The sequence below is a fragment of the Drosophila persimilis genome, unplaced genomic scaffold (assembly GCF_003286085.1).
Source record: "Drosophila persimilis strain 14011-0111.01,24,50 unplaced genomic scaffold, DperRS2 tig00000000-arrow-pilon, whole genome shotgun sequence".
Taxonomy (NCBI): domain Eukaryota; kingdom Metazoa; phylum Arthropoda; class Insecta; order Diptera; family Drosophilidae; genus Drosophila; species Drosophila persimilis.
The window spans coordinates 22,661,953-22,685,793 of NW_020825288.1; the positions used below are offsets into that span (position 1 = coordinate 22,661,953).

Below are 23,841 nucleotides of genomic sequence, written 5' to 3' on the forward strand. Positions count from 1 at the left end.
TATTTATGGGTTAAACGTATGCCTCTCTTCTCTCATCACCGCAAGAAACCCAAACAAATTGCGTCCATAAATTACGGTTTAAACATGTGCTGTGCAAAAAATAAAAAAGCAATAGACAGTAATTTTCAAGGTTCAGTGTTTGGCTTGCTAACCCACAAAAAAATCAGGCAGTAAAAAATAAAACAGAACACCCGCAAAAAAATAAAAAGAACCACAAAAAAAAAAAACAAATAATACAATACAAATAAAAAAAAAACCTCTCACAAACAACGGAAATACTCGGACCCGGGCAAACATGTGTGTGTGTGTTAGCTTTTTATGTTTATTTAACAAATGTTTTAAACAAAAAAAAAAAAGAATAGCGCGTGAAAACAATGCGAATACAAAGCATAAACGGGCCCGAGATTTATAAATGGGCTAGAAATATTTCAGACATTTCACGGAAGTCAACATTTTCAATTCCATAATTTTCCACTTGATAGAGACTGATTGATCCATCAATCTATCTGGCCGAATCTTTATATTCTATCTGGCAGGGGTGCTACCCGCATTCCAGATCGAAAAGAGAGGATGGCCGAAGATTCAGGTTCTTCAAAGATCCAAAATATATGAATATCTCATGTATCGCCCTCCCCACGGTAATCATGTTTTTCCCCAGTTTTTCCCAGTTTTTCCTTTTTCAATTAGAGGCACCATCAAACGGCAATTGCCACATTAAAGCTCGATTAAAATTATAGACAGAAAAAAGCATTCCGTTCCCTTTATGAAAACGAGAGAGACACAAAGTCTTTAACCTTTCCAGCGGCAGCGGCGGAAATTGATGTAAAACTCGTCTCAGATTGTTGCTGTTGTTGCCCCTGATGCCGCTGCCGCTGCTGCATCGAGTGGCAATAACATTTTTGTATCACATTGCAAGGCGTTTTCAGGTTCAAGCCACTTTTGTGGTCAACAACATTTCACTACAGCAGGAGCAGCAGCAGCCGGAGCAACACTTCCGATGGCTTGTGGCTATGAATGAAATGAGTCCGAGAGACTCCAGGTCTGGAGTGGAGTCTCTGGCTCTGGCTCTGTCTCTGACTCAGTGCTGCCTGTTACCTGTTGCACATCTAAACTTGACTCTGCCGCAAATGAGTTCATAACGTTCAAGAAAAAAACAAGAAACGATAGTGGAGAAAACTTTCATAATTACAAACAAGGCAAACTCCTCCTGTCCTGGTGGCTGTGTGGCTAGTGGCTCTTGGCTGGTGGCTGTTGGCTGGTGGCAGTGTAAATGTGCGAAGACTTGACTTGCAGTCCGCTTCAGTAGCTGATTATTTAATCGAAATGATTATGTTTTGGCTTGGCTTTGCCCATTAAATGTAATCATGCAACAAACTGCAGCAACAAGCCGAGTACCAGACAGTACCCCCTGTCTTCCAGTTGCTGATTGTTCATAATTAGCCATGGCAGAGCAGAGCAGAGGCAGGAAGTATCACGGTCCACCTATCCATCCATAGACAATGCCAAAAGCCACCAATTTGCGTTGTAAACTGAAATAAAGCAATCAAATACCCCCCCAAAAAAAAAGAGAGTTAAGAGAAAAATCAAACAATGACAAATTGCTGGGAAATGCTGTGTTTCTTTTTCCATCATTTTCCAACCATAATAATAATGGAGGAGGATGCAGGGCAGGGCACACAATTGTGCGTAATGGAGCAGGCTGTACCCCCAGTAACCCCAGTACCCCCCCAGTACCTTTTCCGCCTCTTCCGCAGTGAAGAAATAGTAGTGAAAACTTTCGACTCAAAACAGTAGATGGATTGTATCTCTATGGCAGTGGCATAAAAATGAATCACATTCGCTTCGAAGAGTTACGAAAGAAAGTAAGAAACAAAATTGAAGCAGATTAGACTCGTATTAGATGATATCCTAAGCCTTATCTGGGAGCCTTATGAGTAGGGAAGGCTTCAGCAAATGCGTAATAGGGGAATCTTATCCAGCAAATGTACAGTACCCCATCTTATCGGCACTCTTTATGGCATAGTTTTATTTTTAGAGGTACACATCTTTCACTGAAGTGCATTCCAGATATGCTTTCCACCGATAAGACTATAGGAACCCATGGAATGGTGCTCTGCACAAATTTCCCAGAAGAGAACGGCTTCATCATCTCTAAAAGTAGACTTCCAACTTCTAATCCACAGAACATTCATCGAATTATTTGAATGGCACTCGCTGCACGAATTTCCCTTAAGTGAACGGCCACACGAACATAATTCGATTCAACTAGTGGATCTCGACGCACACACGTACAGTGCCGCACTTAAGTAATTGCACAGCAATAACTTTTTAGTTTAATGCTTTTTTAAAAGCAATTCCAATGCAAAAAATTAAAGGAAAAATTATTTTATCCGATAAATAAATGTATTTTTTTATAGGCGCAATTTTATAACATTATTTTCTATTATTTTTTAAGCAAAAGTATTGCTACACCTGTTACGATTTTTGGCGGAATCGCGCGGCAGTCATCCGTGAACGTGGGAATGGCCATCCCAGTGGAACGCATAGGTGAATGGAAGCCCCTATTTTGTTAGAAGTTCTTTTCGTTTCTTTGGTTTAAAACCCCTATTTTCCGCAGAATATGTTCAAAGAACAATATGTACTTTCCCGCATTTGCAATCTTAAAGAACGCTTTCTGGAGTCCCCTCTTATTCGACTGACTTTCCATACAGTGCGGGGGATTATTCGATGGAGTGGTATCCTACAATTCTATTGCTATCCCAACTTTTCTTTATGTAAAGATGTTCTATTTTTTGGTATTTTTTTGGAAGAGTCAACTTATTTCCTTTGTATTTCCGCTGATTGCACAATATTTTTTTTTTGCGATAAACCTAATTATTGGAGAGTGCTTAATTTTCTTTGCGACCTTGGGACTTTCTCCTTTGGCTATCGCATTTGTGGGGGCTTATCTACCACATAATCCCAGCCAACACGCACATCCGCTTTGATAACAAGTACCACTTCAGCACTCCAGCACTCGAAAAGATCTATAATAGACCCTTAATATATAGCTAATGAAGGGGCTTTACCTTTGGCAAATATTTGGAGAACAATCATCTTGAAAAGCGTGTCATAATTGGCAGAGAGAGAGATGTAACCCATATCGTAGCATACGCTTCACAATGCAAATATTTTCAACAAAAAACCATCGCCATTTATCGCCATTTATACCATTTTACGAACAGCTGCCAGCTGTGGGGCTTCTGCGAGCGATAGAAAGCCGAGTTACTAATCCAAGTTCCTCCAACTAGCCCGGCGGCCTGCATTCTACCAAGAAATGCAGTTATAAACGCCGTGACACGCTTCGGCGGGGGGGAATTAGATATATTTATCGGCACAAAATGGAATTTCAGCTTCAGTTCATCAACAAATCAATTAATTAAACGACGCACGCAAGGCATTTACCAAATCATACACTTAATAAGGTCAAATTGGCAATTTAGGATCAAAAACAAAAGCCCAAAGCCAAAAACAAACAGCAACAACAGGCGAAAAGTGCCTCCAAAGGAAAACAAAACCAAACAAAACCAAAAATTTCAAACGAGTCAAGTTTTAATCTTGCAAGTGTACATATGTATATATGTATCTTTTGTACGGCTTTATGCTAATTTCGGGAGGAGACAAAAAGACGTTGCCTCAGCGAAAGATATTCCGAAACGAGTTAAATAACAAATTGATAAATATTAATAAGGCCAGAAGAGTGTGTGTATCGGCATCTGTTTGTGATTGTGCGATTGGTGCGTGCATTGCATTTACGTATCTGGCAGATACTCGTACACTACCATTCCGAAATGTCATCCAGGTTACAGTTAAGGCCTTCTTCTGGCGGCTTTTATGCAAGGCACGGAATGTGTCCGCCAGATACAAATTACACTGCAGCTGTTGAGGCGAAAAGCACGTGTGTGCGCTTGCAACTACGAGATACAATCGCTTGTATGTATCTGCTGGATTGCCGCAATCTAATATTTATTAAGTCTCCGTGTGACTGATGCCTTGACATTAGCCCCAGAGCCCCGTGAATCAGCTAGAATCAGCTGGCATCAGCTCTGATCTTCTCCTCTCCTCCGATGGGGATGCCACTACGTACGTATCTGTATCTGATGACTCAATTTGGGTCACCAGATAGTGTTGAGATATCTCTGTGTGCTTCTGTATTGTTTGTGTTTTACAAGATGAGAGCGATCTGTGATGTCGCCTGTCGGTTGTAATGTGTAATGGAGAGGGATCGACGATAAACTTGAGGGAAGGCATTAAACTCGCCTGAGGTACCCTCTACTTTTTAGAGAGGGTTATTATAGGGGAGTATTACACCATCTGGATATATCTCTGTACTTCTGGTATGCCCACAGAAGACCTGGGCAATTGTTACCCTGCTCTTAAGATATATGTAGTTCTCAATACCTATCTACCAAAAATCCCTACATAGGTATATAAGGTATCGCCATAGTTTTAATAGCAATTATAGCTCTCTTTTTTTGTATGATTCACCTGCAATTTTAATCAGTTCTCATAGTAAGTCGCTCATCAAAACAGATTGTTACTTTTCCTCCTGATAAGACATGGCTTAAATAATTATAAATTCCTGAATGCAATCCACTTTTTGCTGGAGGGGTTGCTGGTTTCCACTCCAATAACTCTTAGCCATTCCAAGCGGCACTCTCTCTAGCTCTCCGGCTCTCTGGGTCCCCCAACTGCAAGTTCCATTCCGACCGATCGATCCGAACCGAACCGATCCGCCCAGAAGGCAGTGGTGGCCAGGCATTCATTCACAATTACCAGGTAACCTCAATGTCGCCCCGGCGTGGCGTGGCGTGGCCTGTCTCTGTCTCTGTCTCCTCCGGTTCATGTCACTCTCCTCCTCGGAGCGGCAACCTTGTAACGCTTGAGGTCCATTAAAGGCATTGGGCTATATACTCATACGGATTGTACATACATACATATACATATATACCGCTTATTGGATAAGTATATGCCGATCACCGATCACCGATCACCGATTGTCGAATGCCGTTTTCGTGTTCGTGTTCGTAAGGCGACACATAAACCATAATTAAAATTGAAAAACTGTTGGCCCCAAAATCCAACTCGAAGTCGGAGTCGGAGTCCGATTCGGAGTCGCCAAAAACAAAAACCAGAAAACCAAAAAAATATTGCGCACCTGTTTGGAGTTGGAGAGAGAAGGCAGATACCCCCTCCCCGTCCCGCCATAGCCACTGGAGTGGAGTGGAGTGTTGGCCAGTTTTTCATGAAACAATTACGAGTACGAATGCGAATACGAATGCGAATGCGAGTACGAAAAAGCCAGGCTGAAATGAACGCCAAGTTGGCCAAGCAGTTGGGAGACGGTTGGCGGCTACTCGGCGGCATATTGCAACGTTTTGGGGCTGCACAGTGGAAGTGGCTTTTTAGAGTGGATAAATATAGTTTGGAAAGAAAATCCGATGTTTATTTGAATGGAAATCATTGTTCAGGATATTCAAAAGCCTACACGGAAACGAATTTTTCGCGAATAAAAGTTGGTTCTGAACCTAAAATGTGCCGAAAGCTTGAAAGAATTCCCGATTTAGATCCCATTCCACTTGATAACTGGCCTGCGAATGGATTGGCCTCTCCTTGTCACCCCACAATCACAGCCCCCACAACCTCGCCTCCTCCACTCGCTGGAGCTCTGCTTCCTCCCCATCGTAATCCCCCCATCCCATGCTTTTGCCTTCAGATCACTCTGTTGATCGTTTCGATTGCGGCTCGATCGGTCGACTTTTTAGCTTTGGCGTAAAATTGCAGAGCGATCTTGTTGTTGTTGCTTGTATGTGCACCATTAAGGCAACAACAGCTACAAACAGCTACAACACATGCAGGCAAACCAGACCAGACCAACAAACATACGTGCCACACATCCACATGCACACGATATGGTATGGTATATATGTATGTATCGAGAAACCTGTAGAATTTACAATTACAACAACATCACAGCAACTGGTAAAACAGCGCGTATCTGCGTCAATGCTTTTTACGAGAGTCATACCCTCTCCATAAAGGGGTATAGCCATTCTGTGGAGCAGAAGGCAAAGCCATCTTCCTTTGGGAAGAAGGTTCTTCATGGAACAACCATATAAATTGATTGTACCCTTCTATAGCTCGAACTTTACGAAGTCTGGAGTCGGTTACTTCATATTCTGTAGCCCATAAGACTACACTGCACCTCGACCATGTATTGATTGATTTCTTGTACTGGCCAGTAGGATTGTGTAGTAGATCCCCGTATAGTTAGGCCTTTGGTTAGATCTTTGGTTGACCCTCTATCTTCTATGTTAATATGTGAATAATCCAACTACTATGCTAATTTTTAAGAAAATTAGTGTATAGTATATTCCCTCATATTCCTGGTCATATCTGCACAAACAAAGAAATTATCTTTCGGGCAAGAGTATTCATAGTTTCGCTTCAAAAGCAAAAGCCATTTAGATCTTGTTTTTGTTTTTCTGTTAACTTGGCTTACTTGGGGCGCATTTGCAATTGAAGCGTGGCTCAAAGTGAGCGAACACACAGACACACACACACACACCCCTCCCTATGCCTCTCCCGCTCCCGCCCATCTAACCCACTTGATCTGGCCATCTCGCATCCACCAACGTCTCTCTCTCGCTCTCCCTCTCTCTCGCTCTCCCTCTCTCTCTCTCTGTCTCTAAAGGCAAATGCGGTTTGGGTTTTGAACGTGTTTTTTATATAACGTTGTTTTTCTTTCCATGTGCATAGTTTTGTTGTTGTGTTTTTATAAACGTGTTGTTGTTGCTTTGAGATTTGTGCATATTTTTGGTGGGAATATTTGGCATTTTGTTTTTCATGAAATTGGAATTTTGTCTTGTGTTTGGGAGTGGGAGAGGGGCGGCAGGAGACACAATAGAGGTCTGGTCTCCGAATCTGAGTAATGCACTCCAGAGGGAGAGCGGGAGCGTGAGTCATTCATTCGTTGTAATATTGGGAAATGTGCCGGAATAGAGGGATACCATTTCAAAGATTTTCCCGCTCCAATCTCTAACCAATTCAGTAGATAAATCATTTAATTTAGTCTCTCTCTCTCTCTCTCGCTCTCTCTCTCTCCAGACAAATATATCATAATTTTCATTCAATTTAGTCTCTTTCTCGACATCAGTCGCCACTCCACTCCACAGCACTCCAATCCACAATCCACTCTGATCCAATCCACACTCAATGACTCTGATGACTCCATTGGGTCTTGTGCAATTTACTGATTATCTCATAATCATCTTCTCGTGTGCCTCAATTTGTTGTTTAATGATGCTCGTGGAAAATTAACCATGGCTTATATAAATAGTAACATAAGATAAAACAAAAGCAAAAGCAAACAAACCACCAACAACCTGAGCAACAAATTTGATTTTATTAACTTGAGGCTGCATTTCAATTTTGGCATTTACAACATTTTTTGTATTTTTTTGTTATTGCCTGTTGCTGTGGTTGTTGATTTATGCCGCTTTTTGGAGTGCCGTGTGCCGAGTGCCCCGGCCCATTCAGTGAAAGTTGACGTTGAGGTTCAAAACAATGTTTTGCTTAAAGGTTGTGTCAATGAACTGGGCCTCCACCGAATATGGTTGGTTGGTCTATTAGTAGTTCAGGGATTAAGGTAATCTTTCAGCCTTTGGGCTTATCTTTATCGGCCATACTACAAGTACTTTATGGACTTTATGGACTGGCTCACGTGAGCCAAAGTCAAGATGTTCTATATTTAAACGGTGAGCCACAATAGGCGGCACTAGGAAAATGGGGCAACAATAACACTATAGTCTAGACACTTTAGAAATGGATTTTTTTTTTTGGTAATACTCTTATCATTTTCATTTTTTGTGGACTTGCGTTGACCAAACTCTGGGGAATTGCCCCCCCTCCAAAAATGGTCTGGTTTCTGCAGGAATTGCGTTTATTTATTGGCTATAGCCTTATCATTATGGACTGCCTCACGTGCCCCAAATATATTTAAAGCACAATAGACTGCAATTGATATTGGGGGGGGGGGGGGATGTGTGTAAATTTATTACCCACCTGACGAGGCTGTTGTTGTTCTGCTCGCGATAAGAAAGGGCCTTAAAAAAGGCCACGCGAAAGAGTTTCGACAATTATTCCGGTCACTTTCGATTCGATCGGAGCGATAAGGCTGTATCTGTATCCACTGTACCACACGCGAAAACAAAGAATAACACAATTACTATATGGAATTCCTTGGGGGCCAAAGCCAAAATCGATGGATTTCCTCTTTCTTCGTCGGGTTTTATTGTTATCGTATTGCCTTGCTCTTTTATGGGGGGCGCCGTTTTCTTGGGCTGCTTCTTGATGGCTTGGCTGTATTCGTATTAACCGGTTTTTGGGCTTATGTTTATGCTGTTGCTGTTGCTGTTGCTGTTGCCATCGCTTTTGTTGTTTCTTTTACGCAGACGCGAGTCGAGTCGAGTTTGTAGGGAAAACTTTTGGAAAAATGTTGCAATGTTTCATCCAGCAAATTGTTAAAAGATTCAAATTTAAACGAAAATCCTAAGCGCACAATTTAACATAACAAAAAACCATTCCCGAACAAAACACACCACACGCAAGCGCAGTACCAGGAGGATTCGTACAGGCACAGGAATGCAGGCAAACAGGTGTTGGCTTTTCGGATGCGCCTGCCGTTTTGTGGCGTTTGCCTTCGCTTCTTTATACTTATTTCTGCTTAGTTTTCTTTGGCTTGTAACAGCACTTTGCACGCGGCGTTTATTTCAATTTAATTGAGCGTGTTGTTTGTAATTAAACACCTGTTGCGCGTCGAGAAAAAGACAACGCGCCGCGACACAACCTTTTCGTTTGAAAATTCCGATTGTTTTGTTTGTTTACTCCATGCTAGCGATGTTAAATATATTCGATACATCTATCGATTAATTTTTTGGTCTGGTGAATATATTAGTTTGGATACTTTTGCAGAATATATCATCAAAGGAACTACTTTTCTGAGTGTTTGGCGAAAATTAATATTATTTTTCTGTTGTTTCACGTCACAAATAAGAAAAACCAAATAAACGATAAAAGGTAGGCACTTGACCGCATGGTATAACAATATTAGGTATGCCGCAATACAGCCGCACTTGATCAATGTAGGACCAGGGTGACCATTTTCGGTATATTTCTGCACATTTTGACGTCTAAATTGAGGTGATTTTATGGTATATCGGTATAATATTATTTTTCGCTTGACTGAGAACGATTAACCCACTGTAGACCAAGGGGGTATTTTAACACTCCACCGACAATAATGAAAATCGAATCATTTTAGAGCAGTTTAGGTGAAAGATAACGCAATTGTAAGTTCAGAGGAAAGATAGCATAGATTTTCAAGAATTTACAATTTGTAATATTTTCTGCCATTTGCCTCAAGTCATTGAATTGTTTAAATAGAGGGGGCGTAGTTGGGCTAAGTTAGTTTTGAAAGAAGTCGTCATATTTCTATTTTTGTTTTTCGTTTTAGTTTCGCAACTTTTGTAAATATGTCGGACCTCTCGTACTTGGACACACTCTCCAAAAAGGAGCTGCTGGCCAAATGCTTGGAACATGGCCTGCCCGACATCCCGGTGACTGATAGCACTCGCAATGTCATCACTCGTCGTTTGCGCGCAACCATCTTGGGCTTGCCGTTGAACAAAGGCAAAACTGCTGCTTCAGCTACAAAGAAGACGGCTCCTAGGCGTGAAATCATACACGGCAGCAAGGTGACGCCCGCTGCGGAAAACGTGGGACGCACAGCAGGTAAAAGTCCAAGTCGCAGTGGCAACAGCAGCTTCAGCAGCAACAACAACAACAACAACCAGAGCGCTCATTCTGGTCGTCGCACGATTGCCTATGGCCTGGACAACATATCCGTCTCGGGGCGCTCAGTAGAGACCACAACTACCGTCTCGGATGTGGGCTCCCAGTCGGAGGACGATGATTTCCATGTGGTGGATTCGCCAGTCCGGCACTCGAATTTGCCGCAAACGCCACCCAATCGCAAGAATGTCTCGTTGAACAAGTCTGGAGTGCTGACCACATCCTACACACGCGAGGTGGAGCAGCCGCTTGATGAACGGCAGGAGATGGACATACCCAAAAGCCACAACTATGAGCGTGCGCCTCTAAACACATTGCCCAGCTACATGCCGCGCCTCGATCAACCCTACAGACGCCCCATGTACCTGGATCTGGATGCTCTCTCTAAAACACAGAACGTACAGACACAACTGAACTCGACCAGCTATCAGGAGGATGCTGGCCCACGGCACACATTCAGCGGCTCGGCCAAGCCTTTTGGTGAAGTGGCTGCAACTCAACCACGTCAGCGCCAGAGCGGGTCAACTACTGGCTTTAGACAGCCACTCCAACCGAGAACCTCCATGAACACACTCTATCCGACACTGAACCAGTTCTACGATCAACCGGACAACAACGCTCATCCCATGGAAACCGACAGCGAATCGGAGGCGGAGGAGCCTCAGCTACGAGGCAGCCATCTGTCGCGAGCACGCTCATCGCCACTAGCACGCCCAACACTGTCAGCCAAGCAGAAGCCAGGACAGGTGTCGCCCATGACACACTTCCGTGAGGCATTCCGCTCTCTGGATCGTCAGTATCATCTCAAGTTTTATTTCCTCCTGTGTGTGGCTGTGATGGTGGTTACTATGCTGTATGTGGTCCTGACGCCCGCTGTTTGAGGTGTATCTTGAACGTTTCAGACTAATATAATAATTGTTACAAAAAGACTTACATTCAAATATTAAAAAATAAACGGGCTTTCGTTCAAAGACGAATAAATAATTGCGTGCATTTTGTTTCCTTAAGAAACTCCAGACCAGACTACAGACACAGGATACGGATACGGGCTAGAGTTCAATCGCCAAGTCTTTTATTTCTTGTTTTGCTTATGATTTCCGCTTTATACATAATTAGAAAAATGTACTACATTATAATTATTTGTATTAAATAAACTAATTAAATGTAAAGGTTCAGTGTTTTGCATTTTGTTGTGTGTGTTTCTGCTTTCAGTTTTAAGAGTTTTATCGGAACAAGGGGATAGGGATCTTTATTCTACTATTTACACGCTATTCAAGAGTGGAAAACAAGTTTTGTGTAAAATCGTAAGGATCTGGGACAGGGATCTGCTTGAGGGCGGGGGGCCGGCGATGCAAGGACATCACAAAGAAACGAATCACTCTTAACAAATGACACAAATGGCTGGCTGCTAAGTGGCGCTGGCGCTGGCTGACTAATTGAAGTGGAACTTGAACTGGAAGGGCGATCCGTGCTGGAAGTGGGCAAACGGATGCTGGCCACCACCACGCTGGTTCGCCTCAGGGTCCAGGGGATCCTCGCCTTCGTCAAACTGGCGCCGCTTCTCGGGATCTGTAAGTACCTCCTTGGCCGCTGCGATATCAATGAACTTCTTTTCGGCCACCTTCTTCTCCTCGTCCCTGAAGTTGTCCGGATGCCATTTCTGGGCCGCCTTGCGGTACGCCTTGACAATCTCTTGCTTGTTGGCCGTGCGCTTTACGCCCAGTATCTTGTAGTAGTCCCTGCGCTCGGCCTGCTTCTGCAGCTTCTTGGCCTTCTGTATACCTTCCTTGGCCCGCTGGCTGTTCTCGTCCAGCTCGAGGGCTGCCTGGAACGAGTGTATGGCATCATCATACATTTCGGTGCCGATCAGAGCCTCGGCACGATCACAGTACACTTGGGCGTCCTTCATGATATCCAGCGCTTCCTTGCACTGTGTCAGCGCCTTGCCAAACTCCTCGTCGCCAGTGTAGCAATTGCAGAGAATCTTGTGCGCCTCGTAGCGTATCATGGTCTCCTCGGGCTCGTGCTTGAGCACCGCCTCGCCAGCGGCTATGCAGTCGGAGAACTGTTTCTCCTCCTTGGCCTGCTCGGCATTCGTCAGCTGCTTCTCCACCTTTCGCAGCTTCTTGTAGAAGGGGAAACACAGCTTGTGCTCTGGATCGAATTTCAGGCACTCGCGTATCTCCTTCAAGGCATTGGGGGCATGTCCAATCGTGTACAGCAGCTTGGCAATGTTGTAGTGCCCCTCCGTGCTGTCCTGGGTCAGGCGGTTCACCTGCCTGAGGTCGGAAATGGCTGCGATAGCATCGTTTACCTTGATGTAGAGATCGGAGCGTGTCTGCCGGAACGGCACCGACCAAGGCGACAGCTCCAGAAGCTGTGTGATCAAATTAATGGCATTGTGATAGTCGCCATGGGCAACATGATGCTGCACATTATGCCACTGCTCGTTGGCCGGCTCCAGTCGCGAGTACTGTTCAATGACCAGAGCATTGTTGGGCTCCTCCCGGAGCACCACACTAAAGTCCGTCAGCGCCTGCTCGTATTCGCCGCTCTTCATGTGCACTAGACCGCGTTGGGCACGTGCCGCCGTGAAGTCGGGCTTCAACTCGAGGACGCGACTAAAGTCCTGAATGGCAAAGCGTGTCTTGCCCAGGGCCAGATAGACTGTGCCCCGCTTGAACAGCGTCAGATAATTGTTGGCATCGCCCTCTGCAAAGATTCCCCAAAATGAATAACATTCGACACAAAAGAAATCGTAAGCGATTCACCCACCGACAGCCGCATGGTAGTGCGTCAGTGCATCCGACAGCTGTCCGCGGGCCAAGAACTCTTTGCCCAACTCCAGATGGTTGTCGATATCGGCCTGGTTGGGCACTGACTCGGCGCCTGCATAAAACAATGACGTGGATCACACCCGTTGTTGACAAAACAAACACACAAATGATACGCACCTTCCAGGAAGAGCTCCAAGAGCAGCAGCACCACACAGGCGGCAAGCCTCTTCTCACCACTGCCTAGCATAAGTAGATCGCTTAAAGGCAAGGCCATAGCTACGTGTACCTTGTCTCTCTCTCAGGTGGGTGCGGATGATGTGGGCGTGATTTAAAGTTGCTGTCCGAAACGACACGCACGTCAGATGTGTCTAGCGTGGCAGATGTTGTGGCTAATCTATACCGTTGCACCTGCCCTCCCCTTTCTGACGATTGCCGCGTTGTTGTTGTGCGGCCTTTATAGATTTTGTGTCCGTTTTTGGTATAATTTTGGAACCGCACGACGCTTTTTTCGTGCTCTTTGCTCGCTGGAAACACAGGCCGCTGTGTATATTCTGTTATTTAATCGTTATGCAAATCGCCTTTTGCCTCCATTGGTCATCGTCGCCGCATTATTTTCTGACTAGCCACCGATTTTCTGATGAACTTTTCGCCTATTATTTTTGCCTATATTAAAAACTAAACACTGACGTGTAGTGAGCGGTAGTATGAAGTTAACCCATTTAACCCAGCATTAAAAACCCTGTATTTAAACTTTTGTTAAGCTACGAAAACTAATACTGTTTCTAAATTATATTCTTCCTTTTATTTTTTCCTTAAAAAAATTCAAAATATTTTAAAATATATTGCACTTATCTTCAAGTTACTTGATTTTCTTAAAGTGTATTTCCATGCCGACTAGTAGACAATGGGTTAATCGTTCTAGTTTGTTCTTGACCGGAAATTATATTTTTTCTCAGTTTAGTTACTGGCTAGCACGAACAGGAATTCTTCTATATTTCTTTCAGGAAAGAAACCCCAAATGTATTCTTTTTGTTGGCAAATCCATAATCCGCCATCCTGGCTTGCTTTTTGCTGGTCTCGCGGAACTATCCTGGCCACGTAGTGCGTGTCCCACTCCCTTTTAGGGAGAGAGAATAGATCACTAATTAACTTATTTACTCCGTCCATATCTATTTTTATATATTCTTTCTTATATGTAACTTATTTATATTTACTATATTAATTATTCCTATTTATTTATATCGAACTGATTCGATTAAGGGGTTATGAATAGGCGGGCATAAGCTAGTAATGATGCCATGTAAAAGTATGAAGTTAACGTACAAATAATAAGGAAGACAAAACAAAAGGAAGGAAAATGTTCGTAACAGTTTAAACAATTAAAAATTTGCACTTAAGCAGTTTTCTCACACGGCAACTACACCAATTCTACATGACAACTACATATCAATGTAATTATGAATTACTTATCAAAGAACAAAAAGAAAGCCCAAGAAATATTGTTTTTCGGGCTTTACCGAGATTTCAAAGTCAAAATATTGGAGAAAAAATACCACCAAAAATGATACATTTTGATTTTTAAAGCACTATATCTTAATTTTTCCAGATGGTAAGCTGAAACTACACAGTTTTTGGGCCTGATACTCGTGCATAGGTGCATTTATTAGCTTATCAGAAATGCAAAGTTCATGAATAATTCATTAAAAGTCCTTAAAGGCCCAGATCTATCAGACAAAATCGGTTTGGTTCGAAGCGTTAAGCAAATCTTGGATAATTTACTATTAAAAATTTTACAAATAACAATTGGTAAGCTTCGGTTTTTGGTTTCTCTTTGTTTGGCATAATATATGTATGTTCATGAAACAAATTTTCTAGGTTTGATTTATAAAATATGCAATAAATTGGATATCATATCTATAAATATATGTAATTTTAACGAGAATTATATATTCATATGTGAAATATCTTTGGTTACTCCTCATCACTCCTTCATTGCTCTGAGATCTGGATAGAGGGCTCCGGCGTTAATATAATGAGATTCCGGTTTACGCAAATCGCGTTTATAATCGCTAACAACGGCCTCGCCGGTCCGCTTGGCGAGTTTCTTGGCTATGCCCTTGGGCGATATATAATTCACGTTCTGGCTGATGACAAAAGCATTGCCCACCGTATCGAAGGTTCCGCAGGCCAAATTCCCAGCCGATGGTCCATATCTGTAAGGGAAAATGATATGTGAAAATGGTTCTAGTGAGCCTAAACGCTTGATCTCACTTGTGCTCTATAATCTTGACCGAGTTCTCGCTCAGGCTGTTGCCCAGGATCTTGGCCGATGTTTCAAGTCCATCGAAGACAGTGCTGAAGCCCTCGACAGCTCCCGCTGCTATTGTTAGGGCCCCGTCCATGGTGCTGTTCGCTTCGGTGGTGTCGTAGCCGAAACCCTTCTGCAGCAGCTTTGAGCCCTGCTCCTGGATGTGCGGCGCCAGATAGCGACCAACGGCCATCGAGGCGGTGCCCACCTTTCCGGCTAACCAACCAGTCATTCCAACCGCCGCGTGGGTTACCTTCTGAGCCACCTCCACTGCGGCAGAAAGTCAATGAAATCCTGGAGAAATTACTTCAGCTGAAGACTCACCTGACGACTGTACGGAGGACGGCACCTGAGTGGGGGCCTCCGTCGAGGCTGGCGACATCTTGGAGATGAGGTACGGCGTAGTTCGCATCATCAGACCGCCTGTCTTCTCCGCTCCCTTGACCAGATTGCGAGCTATGAAATCGGCCGCGCACACAATGTGCTTGGACACCTGCTCCGAGCTGGTGCTCGGACCGGAGCCAGCACGTTGGGTGCTCGGCGATTTCAGCTGCTCTACAGTGCCCGCCAGCACAGCCTCGAGGAGGTCAAGGAAAAACTGCTGCAGATCCTGCATCTGCTCCTCCTCCGACTCCCCGGCCGTTGAGCTCAGCGGACGCTGTGGCTTCACTAGCATGATGCCGAAGGCGTTGCCCGGCTCCTGGCACTCCATATCGGGGAAAATGAAGGCTCCGTATTCCGTGCGATAACAATTGGTGATCAAGGGCACCAGCGGGTACAGCCAGATCATACCAGTAGCCGTGGGAGTCTCTTGCTCTGTCATAGAGCACTGGATAAAGGTGCTTCCGCTGAGATATTTCCACTTGCCGGCCACGGTGCACATCACCAGGGACATGGTGGTGCTTCCTGTAATGGTGGTTACCACACCGCTGGATTCGATGCGATAGAGCTTGATCTGAGCCTGGAAGAGCTCGTCCAGCTGAGCATTAGCCTCGTGGTTGGCCAAGAGCTCTCGCAAACCGACAGCCATCTCCCTGTAAGTTCTGGGAGTGCCGCTGGCATTGGCTATGTCGTAAAAGGTCGATGGATTTTCGGCCAGCAAGGGTCGCTGACGGCTGGTACTCTGTCCATCTGCTTCGGTGCGCTCCCTCTCCTTTGCCTCCTCTGCACTGTCATCGATGGGGAGGCTCTTGGCTTTCAACACCTTAACGCGATAGCTAACCTCCGTCTTGGCGCTCTTTAACTTCTGTATCAGGGAGCAAGCGTCATTCCATTGCGTCTGCACAGCATCAATCTCATCGGGCAGGCCCACCGGTATGGCAAAGGTTTCTTCAATCATTTCCAGGGCTCGCTCATACGCACCAATAGTTTGTTGCGTGTCCTCCTGCTCCTCGCGGTCTAGGGCCAGCTCTACTTGCGTCATAGCGGCCTTGTAGGCCGCTTGGATTTGACCATACGCCTCGAGGAACTCGGTTTCCGTGGATGCCATTACGAAATTTAGTAGCTGATGAAATAAAAATAAAAAAGTACTTCAATTTTGCATAATTTTAATTCATAGAAAATCAAACTTGTTGGTAGATATCCATCTTTGCTGTTCAGCTACGAAAAACCAACTGAAAAATGTACACTTTTCGCGCAGTTTCCGTTTCATTGCTGACAAAATGCGTCAGACATCTTCGGTGTTTCTTCTACCGTTTGTGCGCTCTTTTTCTTCTCCGATGTATGAGATTTATATTGTATGTCGAGGCACATTCGTTTTCTGCTCCGACTCGATGACATCTCCGCCACGATATAGAGGCATCCTCTAGTTTCTCCACGATTCGAAGGTTATATTTCTTCGATTTAGGATCATCTTCGGGGTGGCCTCGCCTGCGGTTCGTGAGTTTTTCAAGCGGCAGCTGTTGCCTCTCCTCAAAATTGAATTTTGGCCAACTAAATTTCTTTCGCTTTGCTGCATTCACAATCGGATTTATCACGCCCACTTGTTGCACTCACCCTCTTTTCTTGTCTTCAAGCTTAACTGACTCTGCCAGAACTTTCCCTTTCATTGAGATTCAATCGGATTCGGATGTACTTTGATCAGTAAATCATCGATCTAGAAATAATGTGGCGACACGTCGTGTTCTCTAAGATTTCGTCATGGATTTTACATATTTCGCAATTTTTTAACACTCACCAGCCATTTTCCGGGCTTTGGCCTTACCTGTATAATAGAAAGCTTCTTGTTGCCGTTTTTTATGTGAGAATCAAACTTAAATTAATAATTATCATTGCTAAATTCGTTCAAAAAGTGTTCGAGTTGGTTGTGGAATGTTTGCTTTTTGCGTTTCTGTTTTGCTTAGTCTGTTTTTTCTTGTGCTTCTTATCCAGCTGTTTCTTAGGGAGGCTTAGCTACGTTCAGTCAGTAACTATAAAATACGTACATATCTAGAGATGCGTAATTTTGAGCTTTTTAAAGACTATATATCCTTTTATTAAATTTTCAATATCCAATCAAATTTGCAAACTACTTTTAGAATGACTCGATCTTTTTTAATACATTCTGCTTGTTTTAGCTATGTATATTGCATCTCTTTAGTGTTTTATCGCTGCATAAGCAAGCAAAATTTCTGCCAATTGATTTCATCGTGTATGGATAGAACAATACATTTTTATGCACTAGTGTAGTTAAAATATAGTGTAAAAAAACATCGGCCACATAATTAAAGGTAAGAAACAACTGACGAAATATTACAATTACAAAAACACCGATATTACCAAATCCTATGAATTTAAATCGTATATCACTACGAAAGGAGCATTCGCATAATGCTGGAGGTTCGAGATCAAGTTGATCCTGCCACCAGTCGGCCGTACCGAACTTTTGAAATTTCTTTTTCGATTTATGTTTGTGGTCTCCGAGAGCACAATCGGGATGCATTTGTGATGGGCAGCATACCTCTCTGTCTGTCCCATCTGCCATAGTGTGTGGACAAACTTTCTGTGATGAGTGAGTTCAGACGTGGTGCAAACGCGAGCAAACATGCCCCATGTGCCGGGCCAATGTTAGAGAAGACTCCGCCTGGCAGGATGGCAGCACCACATTCTTCTACACCACATTGCACCAGGGCTCCCCTCCCTCAAAGAAATGTTTTTCCATATTTCTCCAAGCTATCATTTGTTTATTAAACTGACAGTTATTAATTAATACTCATTTTTAAGGGTTTTTCTGTATGTTCTCGGCCCCGAGGCTGTGCGGATTGGTCGCGCTGGCCTCTATGCCGGGTGTGACGATATGAGTCCATCGTCACTCATATCATCCATCGGACGAAGCATAATCGCTTCTCCAGCCAGAGGCATTGAAGCAAATGTTGGAGACAGATGCGGCATGAACTTTACTAATAACTTTTTTTAAGTAGAACAAAGAGCCAATCTGAGCAAAGAGCGTCGCGAGCAGTTCTATGCCATAGAGTGTGGGCCATCCACTCTAGGATATCTGACTGATTAAACCGACGGCGCCCAGCGGAGACCCGACACGGACCTAGTGGCCCCACAGCTCACATCCATACGTTCTGCGGCAATGCCCAAAAGGCCACGGCATTGCGCACAACCCAGGAGATATTCACTGCCATTAAGGATTAAGGAATACTCGGCCACCATGGCCAGAGTCAGTTTGGAGCTGAAGAAACTGAAGCTGCAGCAGCAAAAGTACCAGTAGAATGGTCCACCGGCGGCAGCCAAATCCATTGCCCAAATTCGTATTAGTTTGCATTCCGTTTTCTTTCAGCTGCCGCCCGTCGAACAGCCGGATTCGCAGAACAACAAAGGGCCAAACAGAACGAAGAGCGTTGCGAGTAGTTTTAACTGTGGTTCCGATTCGTTTGAAATACGCTTGAGAACATCTCATCGCATGATGCGATGCACATTCTTAATGTAATATTTTTGAAATATAGTTTTTATTAATTATTTCGTTTTACTTGATATTTATTTCGACCTTTTTAATGATTTTTAAAATACATTTTTATCATTTGAATGCATATTACATTTCGTTCGATTCGGACGACGCTCACATCCTGACTTTCGTGGGTGTGTTGTGTGTGAGAGAGTTTTGTATGTGGGGAAGAGAGGTGGTGGCCGTGGTTATTGGCCAAATATACAATATATGTATATCCTGTATATAACACGATAACTTGAATAACGAAAATAATCTATTGGAATTTGTATTTCTGATGATGGCAATGGGTTCCATCCATTCAACATGTCAAATTCTAAGAAGTCGCAGACTTTTGTCTTCGTGAGAGAAGAGTTTTGATTGAAATCACAATGTATATATAGAATCATTTTCTGTATAACTCTATGGATGGATGCACACAAAAATGTGTGTGGATCCTTGTTTTAACATAGTTTTTAATGCATTTGCCGACACACGACGATACTGTCGGCAAGAGTAAAAAATAATAACGAGAGTAATGCTCCTTCCATCCTTTTTTATGGATCCAAAAGTGGGGGGATGGATTATATGGTGATGATCCCCTCTTTAGGCAGCCGCCTTGCTGGCCAGCTCCCGGTAGGCGTCCTGCAGAGCCTGCTGCTGCTCGGCACTCAGGCTGCTGGCACAGGCCTGCATCACATCGGGATTCGACTCGACTTGCTTGACGATGGTGAGCATACGGGTACCGGTCGCACTGGTGGCCTCCAACACCTTGGTGCAGTACGCTTCGGCGATGATCGAGACGATGCGCGGCAGATTGGAGTTGTTGGCGCCCAGAATTACAGGATGATTGGCCTCGATCAGATCGCACATGTAGCCATATATGTGGGTGGCCTCCTCGGGATCCTCGGAGATGGGCAGCCAGGAGAACCACACGCCAATCAGTTCATCCACATTCGAAAGCGCCGACTTGTTATACTTGAGGATTTTGGCAAAGGCCGATATGGCGTTCTCCGTGGCATTGATGTTCTCGATTTCGCGGGCCTTGGGATCATTGATGACCTGCACCAGTAATGGAATGATCTGAGCGCATGTGACCGCAAATTGCTCGCCACCAAACTGGGCCAGAACACCGCAGCCATAAGCAGCAGCCTGGCGCACCTCCGGTGACTTGTCGCCCACATACTGCAGCAGGGCTGGCGTAAAGATCTGCTGGTACGGGGCACAGGCTGGGCCACAAAACTCTGCAACATTGAAAACGATATGTTCATTTTATTCTATAGGATCCAATATTCCGCGCTCTCCACTCACCAATCAAATCATCAAAGACACACACACCCCATTGGCGATCGGTTGGTGGACGACTGGGATCCAGAAGCTTCACAAAGTGCGGAGCCACCTGCTCGAAGGCTGGCAGAAACAGGGCCTTGTTCGTCAGGAAGAGGGCGTGTGTGATGTCAATCACCTTGGACAGGATGTAGACATCGGTGTCGTCCTGCTCGGCCAGCTCCTCCTCGACGCCATCGTCGTAGTCCTCCTCGTTGCGGGCAGCTAGACGCTTGTCGGCGCGCTCAAAGTGCTCCAGGACATACTTGTTGATGATCTCGAGGACCTGCTTCATGGCCTCCTCGTTGAGGCAGTTCGGGCCCAAGGTCTCGATGCACTTGGCCAACGAATTGAGCAGCTCGGACTGCACCTCCGGCTCCGGTTCAGTGACGATGACTTTCAAGAGCTCGGGGCAAATGTAGAGCCACATACCCTCCAAGTACTGGGGTCCCTTGATCTTGGCGCAGTCGAGCAGATACGGCAGCGACTCGGCGGCGGCTGTTCGGACTCCATCGTGGAAGTAGAACTTGAGCATGGGCAGCATTAGGCGGACCACCTCCTCGGCGTACTCGGCGAATCCCTCCTTCAGCTCTCGGGCGTAGCAGACCAGCATCTCGCAGGCGGAGGCCTTGTCGTCCATGCCGGCAGTGCGAATGGCAAAGTTCTGCTGCTCCCCCAGATTGATGAACGACCAGTCGACATCGCCCTCAATGTCCTCGACCTCGTCGTTGTCCAGCATTGCCACCTCGGGCTTCATGGAGGCGGTGCGCATCACTGGGCCCATCACCAGGGGCAGATACTGCTCAAACTGCTTGCCCAGGATCTTGCACATGCGTGCCCAAGCCGTGATCAGGTAAGAGGTCTGCGGATCGTCGTCGGCCAGCTCTGCGCCCTCGGTGTGATTGACCAGCAGCATGTCCATGATCTCGCCGGCATCCCCAATGAACTTGTCCCGGCCCACGGCCAGTCCGATGAGGCTCACGCACTCGATGGTCTTGCCGCGCAGCATGCGCAGATCCTCGGAATTGGCGTTCTGGATGATGAACTTGAGGCACGGCATCAGGCGATCGTAGTAGGTCACGAACTCGGCCTCGCATGTGTCCGCCACAGAGGCGATGGTGGTCACGACCTGCTCCAGCACCAGCTTGTTGCCCTTCTCTACCAGCTCCTTGAACTTGGAGTTTAGAATGGCCTCCAGCTTGGCCATGATCCCGTCCAGATAGCGTGTCAAAATATTCTTGGGACAATCCTCGCTGAAATTGACCAAAGCGGCGCCGGCATGAGCCTGCACACGGGGATTCTGCACATCGTCCAGCAGCAGCATCAAGCCGGGAATCACCTAAACGAGGACAAGGCAAAGATCAGATTCATTTCAAGATTTCGTTTATGTGCGATCATATACCTGGCTGTGGAACTTCTTCTCAAAGATTGGGGCAAAGTCCGTGGACATCTGGCCGATGGCATTGCAGGCGGAGTACCGCACGCGCGGATGGGGATCCCGCAGGAAGTTTAGCACGCCCGACATCACCTCATCCAGTATGGCCTCCATCTGCTTGTGGCAGCCCTCGCCGATGGACGAGATGGCCATGAGGGCGGCAAAGCGGTGCTTCCAATCGCTGTGGCTCAACATCGCCGGCAGGGAGCTCATCACCTGGGGCAGAATCATCTTGCCTCCCAGGCCGCAGGCGAGGCGGTCCAGCGAGGACTCGGCAATCACATTGTTGTCGCTGTGATCGTCATCGTCCACTACATCGGTGGTCGACCAGTCATCGTCGTCGTCCAGATCCGTCATCATCTGCAGCACCAGGGGGATCAGGGCAACGATGTACTTCTCCGCACGCTTGCGCACCATGGCAGGAGCATTCTCGGAGAGGGAGACCATCACCTCCAGGACCAGATGACGCCAGGTGTCCTCGAAGTCCTTTGAGCTGAACACCTTCATGCAGATCTCGAAGATGAACTCCAGTTGGGGCCGCAGGAACTTGGGACAGCTCTCGGTCATGTCGATCAGCAGCTTAAGCAGACTCTGGTCGTCCTGGGCCTCGATAGTTTCGCCGGTGATGACAAGCATCCGGTGCAGCATGTCGCTGAAGTGCTTGTACACTACCACTTCCTTCTCCTTGTCGTGGAAGAGGATGAAGGCGCCAACAGCGCGCACAGCCTGGATGCGCACCTCAGGATCCGAGCTGGGGTCCATGCTCTTGGCCAGCATCTGCTTGATCAGATCAATGTACTGCGTCTCCTGGTTGCCAAAGATCGATGGAACGCTCGTGAAGATCCGCAGCGCGGCCTCCTGCAGCTGGGGCGTCGGCGAGTTGGCGCATTGGAAGAGAAACTGCAGGATATCCGGCCACTGGTTGTTGCCATCATCGTCGATCAGACTGCGCGCCACCTCGGCCACCACCTCGCAGATCTTCCTCCTCAGCTGGGGCGTCACCTCCTGCTGCACGGCCAGCAGAATCTGCTGCAGCAGCTGGTTCTGGGACTCTGGTGGAATCTACGGAGCGGTAGAAATTTCATTAGAAAACCACTCTTTCAGGAACTCCTTTCAGTTGCATTTCCAACCTCTTTGTAGAAATCTGGGAAGTCGGTAGTGAAGAGACGACGCAGCAGAACGGCGGCCATCTGGCGGGCCTCCTCGGATTGCTGCCCATTGTGGATGTTGGCCAGAAGATGTGTCACCTTCAGATCCCGCTGTAGGGCGTTGTAGGCATCCTGAAATCGGAATATCAGAAAAAGCAAACCGAAACGTGAATAACGAACGAAAACAGATTTGGTTTCCAGGTGGGTGGAGCCGTTGCCTCAAGGTCGGCGGGCGTTGCCATGTGCTCGACCGCCGAGCACGGCGCTTATCAACACGGAATATTAAACAGATTGCATTTTCCCATCCACCATCTATCCAATGCGTCATTCCACCGCACTTTTGCACCTGCTCTTTGTTTCCGTTTGCCCGAAAAATACATACTTATATCATAAAAAATTTGAAATTGTTCAATTCTCAAATGGTATTTTGCTTTGTTCCTCCGATTCGTGTCTCTCTCGCTATCGCTCTTCATCCGAAAGAGACGCAACACACATGCGAATGTGGCGTCAAAAGGGAGAGCAAAAACACGTTTTGTGTGCGGATGATTCAGGGCACAAATTTAATAGGAAAAAATATGCCTGCGAACAAAAGGGATATCGCAGACAAGAGGCAATGTCTGTGCCCAATTTTGTATACTCGATGGCACGCCAATATGCATATTGCGCATCACGAAATTGCTGCAATTCAATTTTTCTTGTTGATCCCCCCTCCTTCACTGCCACCCTTCTCAAGCACGAGCCACTCACCTCGGCCTGCTGGCGCACATCATTATCCGTAGATAGCAGGGAAACCAAGAGCTGCTGGAACTGGGCCTGGTCTGCAGACATGTTGTGTTGTAATTAAATCAAATTAATTGCAATTGACACAAAAGTAATTAGAAAACCACAATTTTCACAATCTTCACGCGACGAAGGCCGCCTTAAAAAAGAGCAGGGCAGAACAATAGAAGACGGGAAGCCGGGTTGCCAAAATCTCGCAATTTTCTGAGCAGAGTTGTATTCTGTGCGTTTCAATTTTATTGCTCCTTTTGAGGGTGATACTTGAC

At 45.8% G+C, this 23,841-nt stretch overlaps 5 protein-coding genes across 8 annotated transcripts in view; 1 reads left to right on the forward strand and 4 right to left on the reverse strand.

The window, feature by feature from the left end:
• LOC6591546 overlaps positions 1 to 8,868 on the reverse strand; it is a 39,724-nt gene extending 30,856 nt beyond the window's left edge. For all 3 annotated transcript variants that reach the window (XM_002017154.2, XM_026995370.1, XM_026995369.1), the window contains exon 1: positions 8,104 to 8,868. The gene's annotated coding sequence lies outside the window, so the exon portion shown is untranslated. The remainder of the gene's footprint in view (positions 1 to 8,103) is intronic.
• Positions 8,869 to 9,553: 685 nt separating this feature from the next.
• On the forward strand, positions 9,554 to 10,875 carry LOC6591624 (LEM domain-containing protein Bocksbeutel). Its single transcript, XM_002017155.2, has one exon. It carries the CDS (start codon positions 9,573 to 9,575, stop codon positions 10,770 to 10,772), a length of 1,200 nt encoding a protein of 399 aa, XP_002017191.1. The 5' UTR covers positions 9,554 to 9,572; the 3' UTR covers positions 10,773 to 10,875.
• A 66-nt stretch (positions 10,876 to 10,941) lies between these two features.
• LOC6591625 (dnaJ homolog subfamily C member 3) lies at positions 10,942 to 13,329 on the reverse strand. Its single transcript, XM_002017156.2, has 3 exons — positions 12,846 to 13,329; positions 12,667 to 12,780; positions 10,942 to 12,603 (listed from the first exon to the last, which is right to left on the reverse strand). Exons 1-3 carry the CDS (start codon positions 12,940 to 12,942, stop codon positions 11,324 to 11,326), a joined length of 1,491 nt encoding a protein of 496 aa, XP_002017192.1. The 5' UTR covers positions 12,943 to 13,329; the 3' UTR covers positions 10,942 to 11,323.
• Positions 13,330 to 14,480: 1,151 nt separating this feature from the next.
• On the reverse strand, positions 14,481 to 17,233 carry LOC6591626 (protein spartin). Of its 2 annotated transcripts, XM_026995375.1 has the most exons (5): positions 17,153 to 17,233; positions 16,972 to 17,071; positions 15,301 to 16,480; positions 14,940 to 15,246; positions 14,481 to 14,881 (listed from the first exon to the last, which is right to left on the reverse strand). In XM_026995375.1, the coding sequence occupies exons 3-5, from the start codon at positions 16,463 to 16,465 to the stop codon at positions 14,650 to 14,652; spliced, it is 1,704 nt and encodes a 567-aa protein (XP_026851176.1). In that variant the 5' UTR covers positions 16,466 to 16,480; positions 16,972 to 17,071; positions 17,153 to 17,233; the 3' UTR covers positions 14,481 to 14,649. The 2 variants fall into 2 exon arrangements, with proteins under 2 accessions (XP_026851176.1, XP_026851177.1); XM_026995376.1 differs by lacking the exon at positions 17,153 to 17,233 and having other exon boundaries at positions 16,972 to 17,081.
• A 1,917-nt stretch (positions 17,234 to 19,150) lies between these two features.
• Positions 19,151 to 23,674, reverse strand: LOC6591627 (importin-5). Its single transcript, XM_002017158.2, has 5 exons — positions 23,543 to 23,674; positions 22,778 to 22,927; positions 21,615 to 22,709; positions 20,198 to 21,551; positions 19,151 to 20,130 (listed from the first exon to the last, which is right to left on the reverse strand). Exons 1-5 carry the CDS (start codon positions 23,621 to 23,623, stop codon positions 19,493 to 19,495), a joined length of 3,318 nt encoding a protein of 1,105 aa, XP_002017194.1. The 5' UTR covers positions 23,624 to 23,674; the 3' UTR covers positions 19,151 to 19,492.
• Positions 23,675 to 23,841: the final 167 nt, after the last annotated feature.

Excerpts from the sequence above, each read along its gene's own strand:
- LOC6591624 (XM_002017155.2), top strand. The coding sequence starts at position 9,573 with ATGTCGGACCTCTCGTACTTGGACACACTCTCCAAAAAGGAGCTGCTG.
- LOC6591625 (XM_002017156.2), bottom strand. The coding sequence starts at position 12,942 with ATGGCCTTGCCTTTAAGCGATCTACTTATGCTAGGCAGTGGTGAGAAG. Across the intron at positions 12,781-12,845 it reads CTTGGAGCTCTTCCTGGAAG|GCGCCGAGTCAGTGCCCAAC; the intron begins GTGCGTATCATT and ends TGTTTTATGCAG. Across the intron at positions 12,604-12,666 it reads GCACTACCATGCGGCTGTCG|AGGGCGATGCCAACAATTAT; the intron begins GTGGGTGAATCG and ends GAATCTTTGCAG.
- LOC6591626 (XM_026995375.1), bottom strand. The coding sequence starts at position 16,465 with ATGGCATCCACGGAAACCGAGTTCCTCGAGGCGTATGGTCAAATCCAA. Across the intron at positions 15,247-15,300 it reads GTCCTCCGTACAGTCGTCAG|TGGAGGTGGCTCAGAAGGTA; the intron begins GTGAGTCTTCAG and ends TTTCTGCCGCAG. Across the intron at positions 14,882-14,939 it reads GTCAAGATTATAGAGCACAA|ATATGGACCATCGGCTGGGA; the intron begins GTGAGATCAAGC and ends TTTCCCTTACAG.
- LOC6591627 (XM_002017158.2), bottom strand. The coding sequence starts at position 23,623 with ATGTCTGCAGACCAGGCCCAGTTCCAGCAGCTCTTGGTTTCCCTGCTA. Across the intron at positions 22,928-23,542 it reads ATGTGCGCCAGCAGGCCGAG|GATGCCTACAACGCCCTACA; the intron begins GTGAGTGGCTCG and ends TTCCGATTTCAG. Across the intron at positions 21,552-21,614 it reads AGAAGAAGTTCCACAGCCAG|GTGATTCCCGGCTTGATGCT; the intron begins GTATATGATCGC and ends GTCCTCGTTTAG.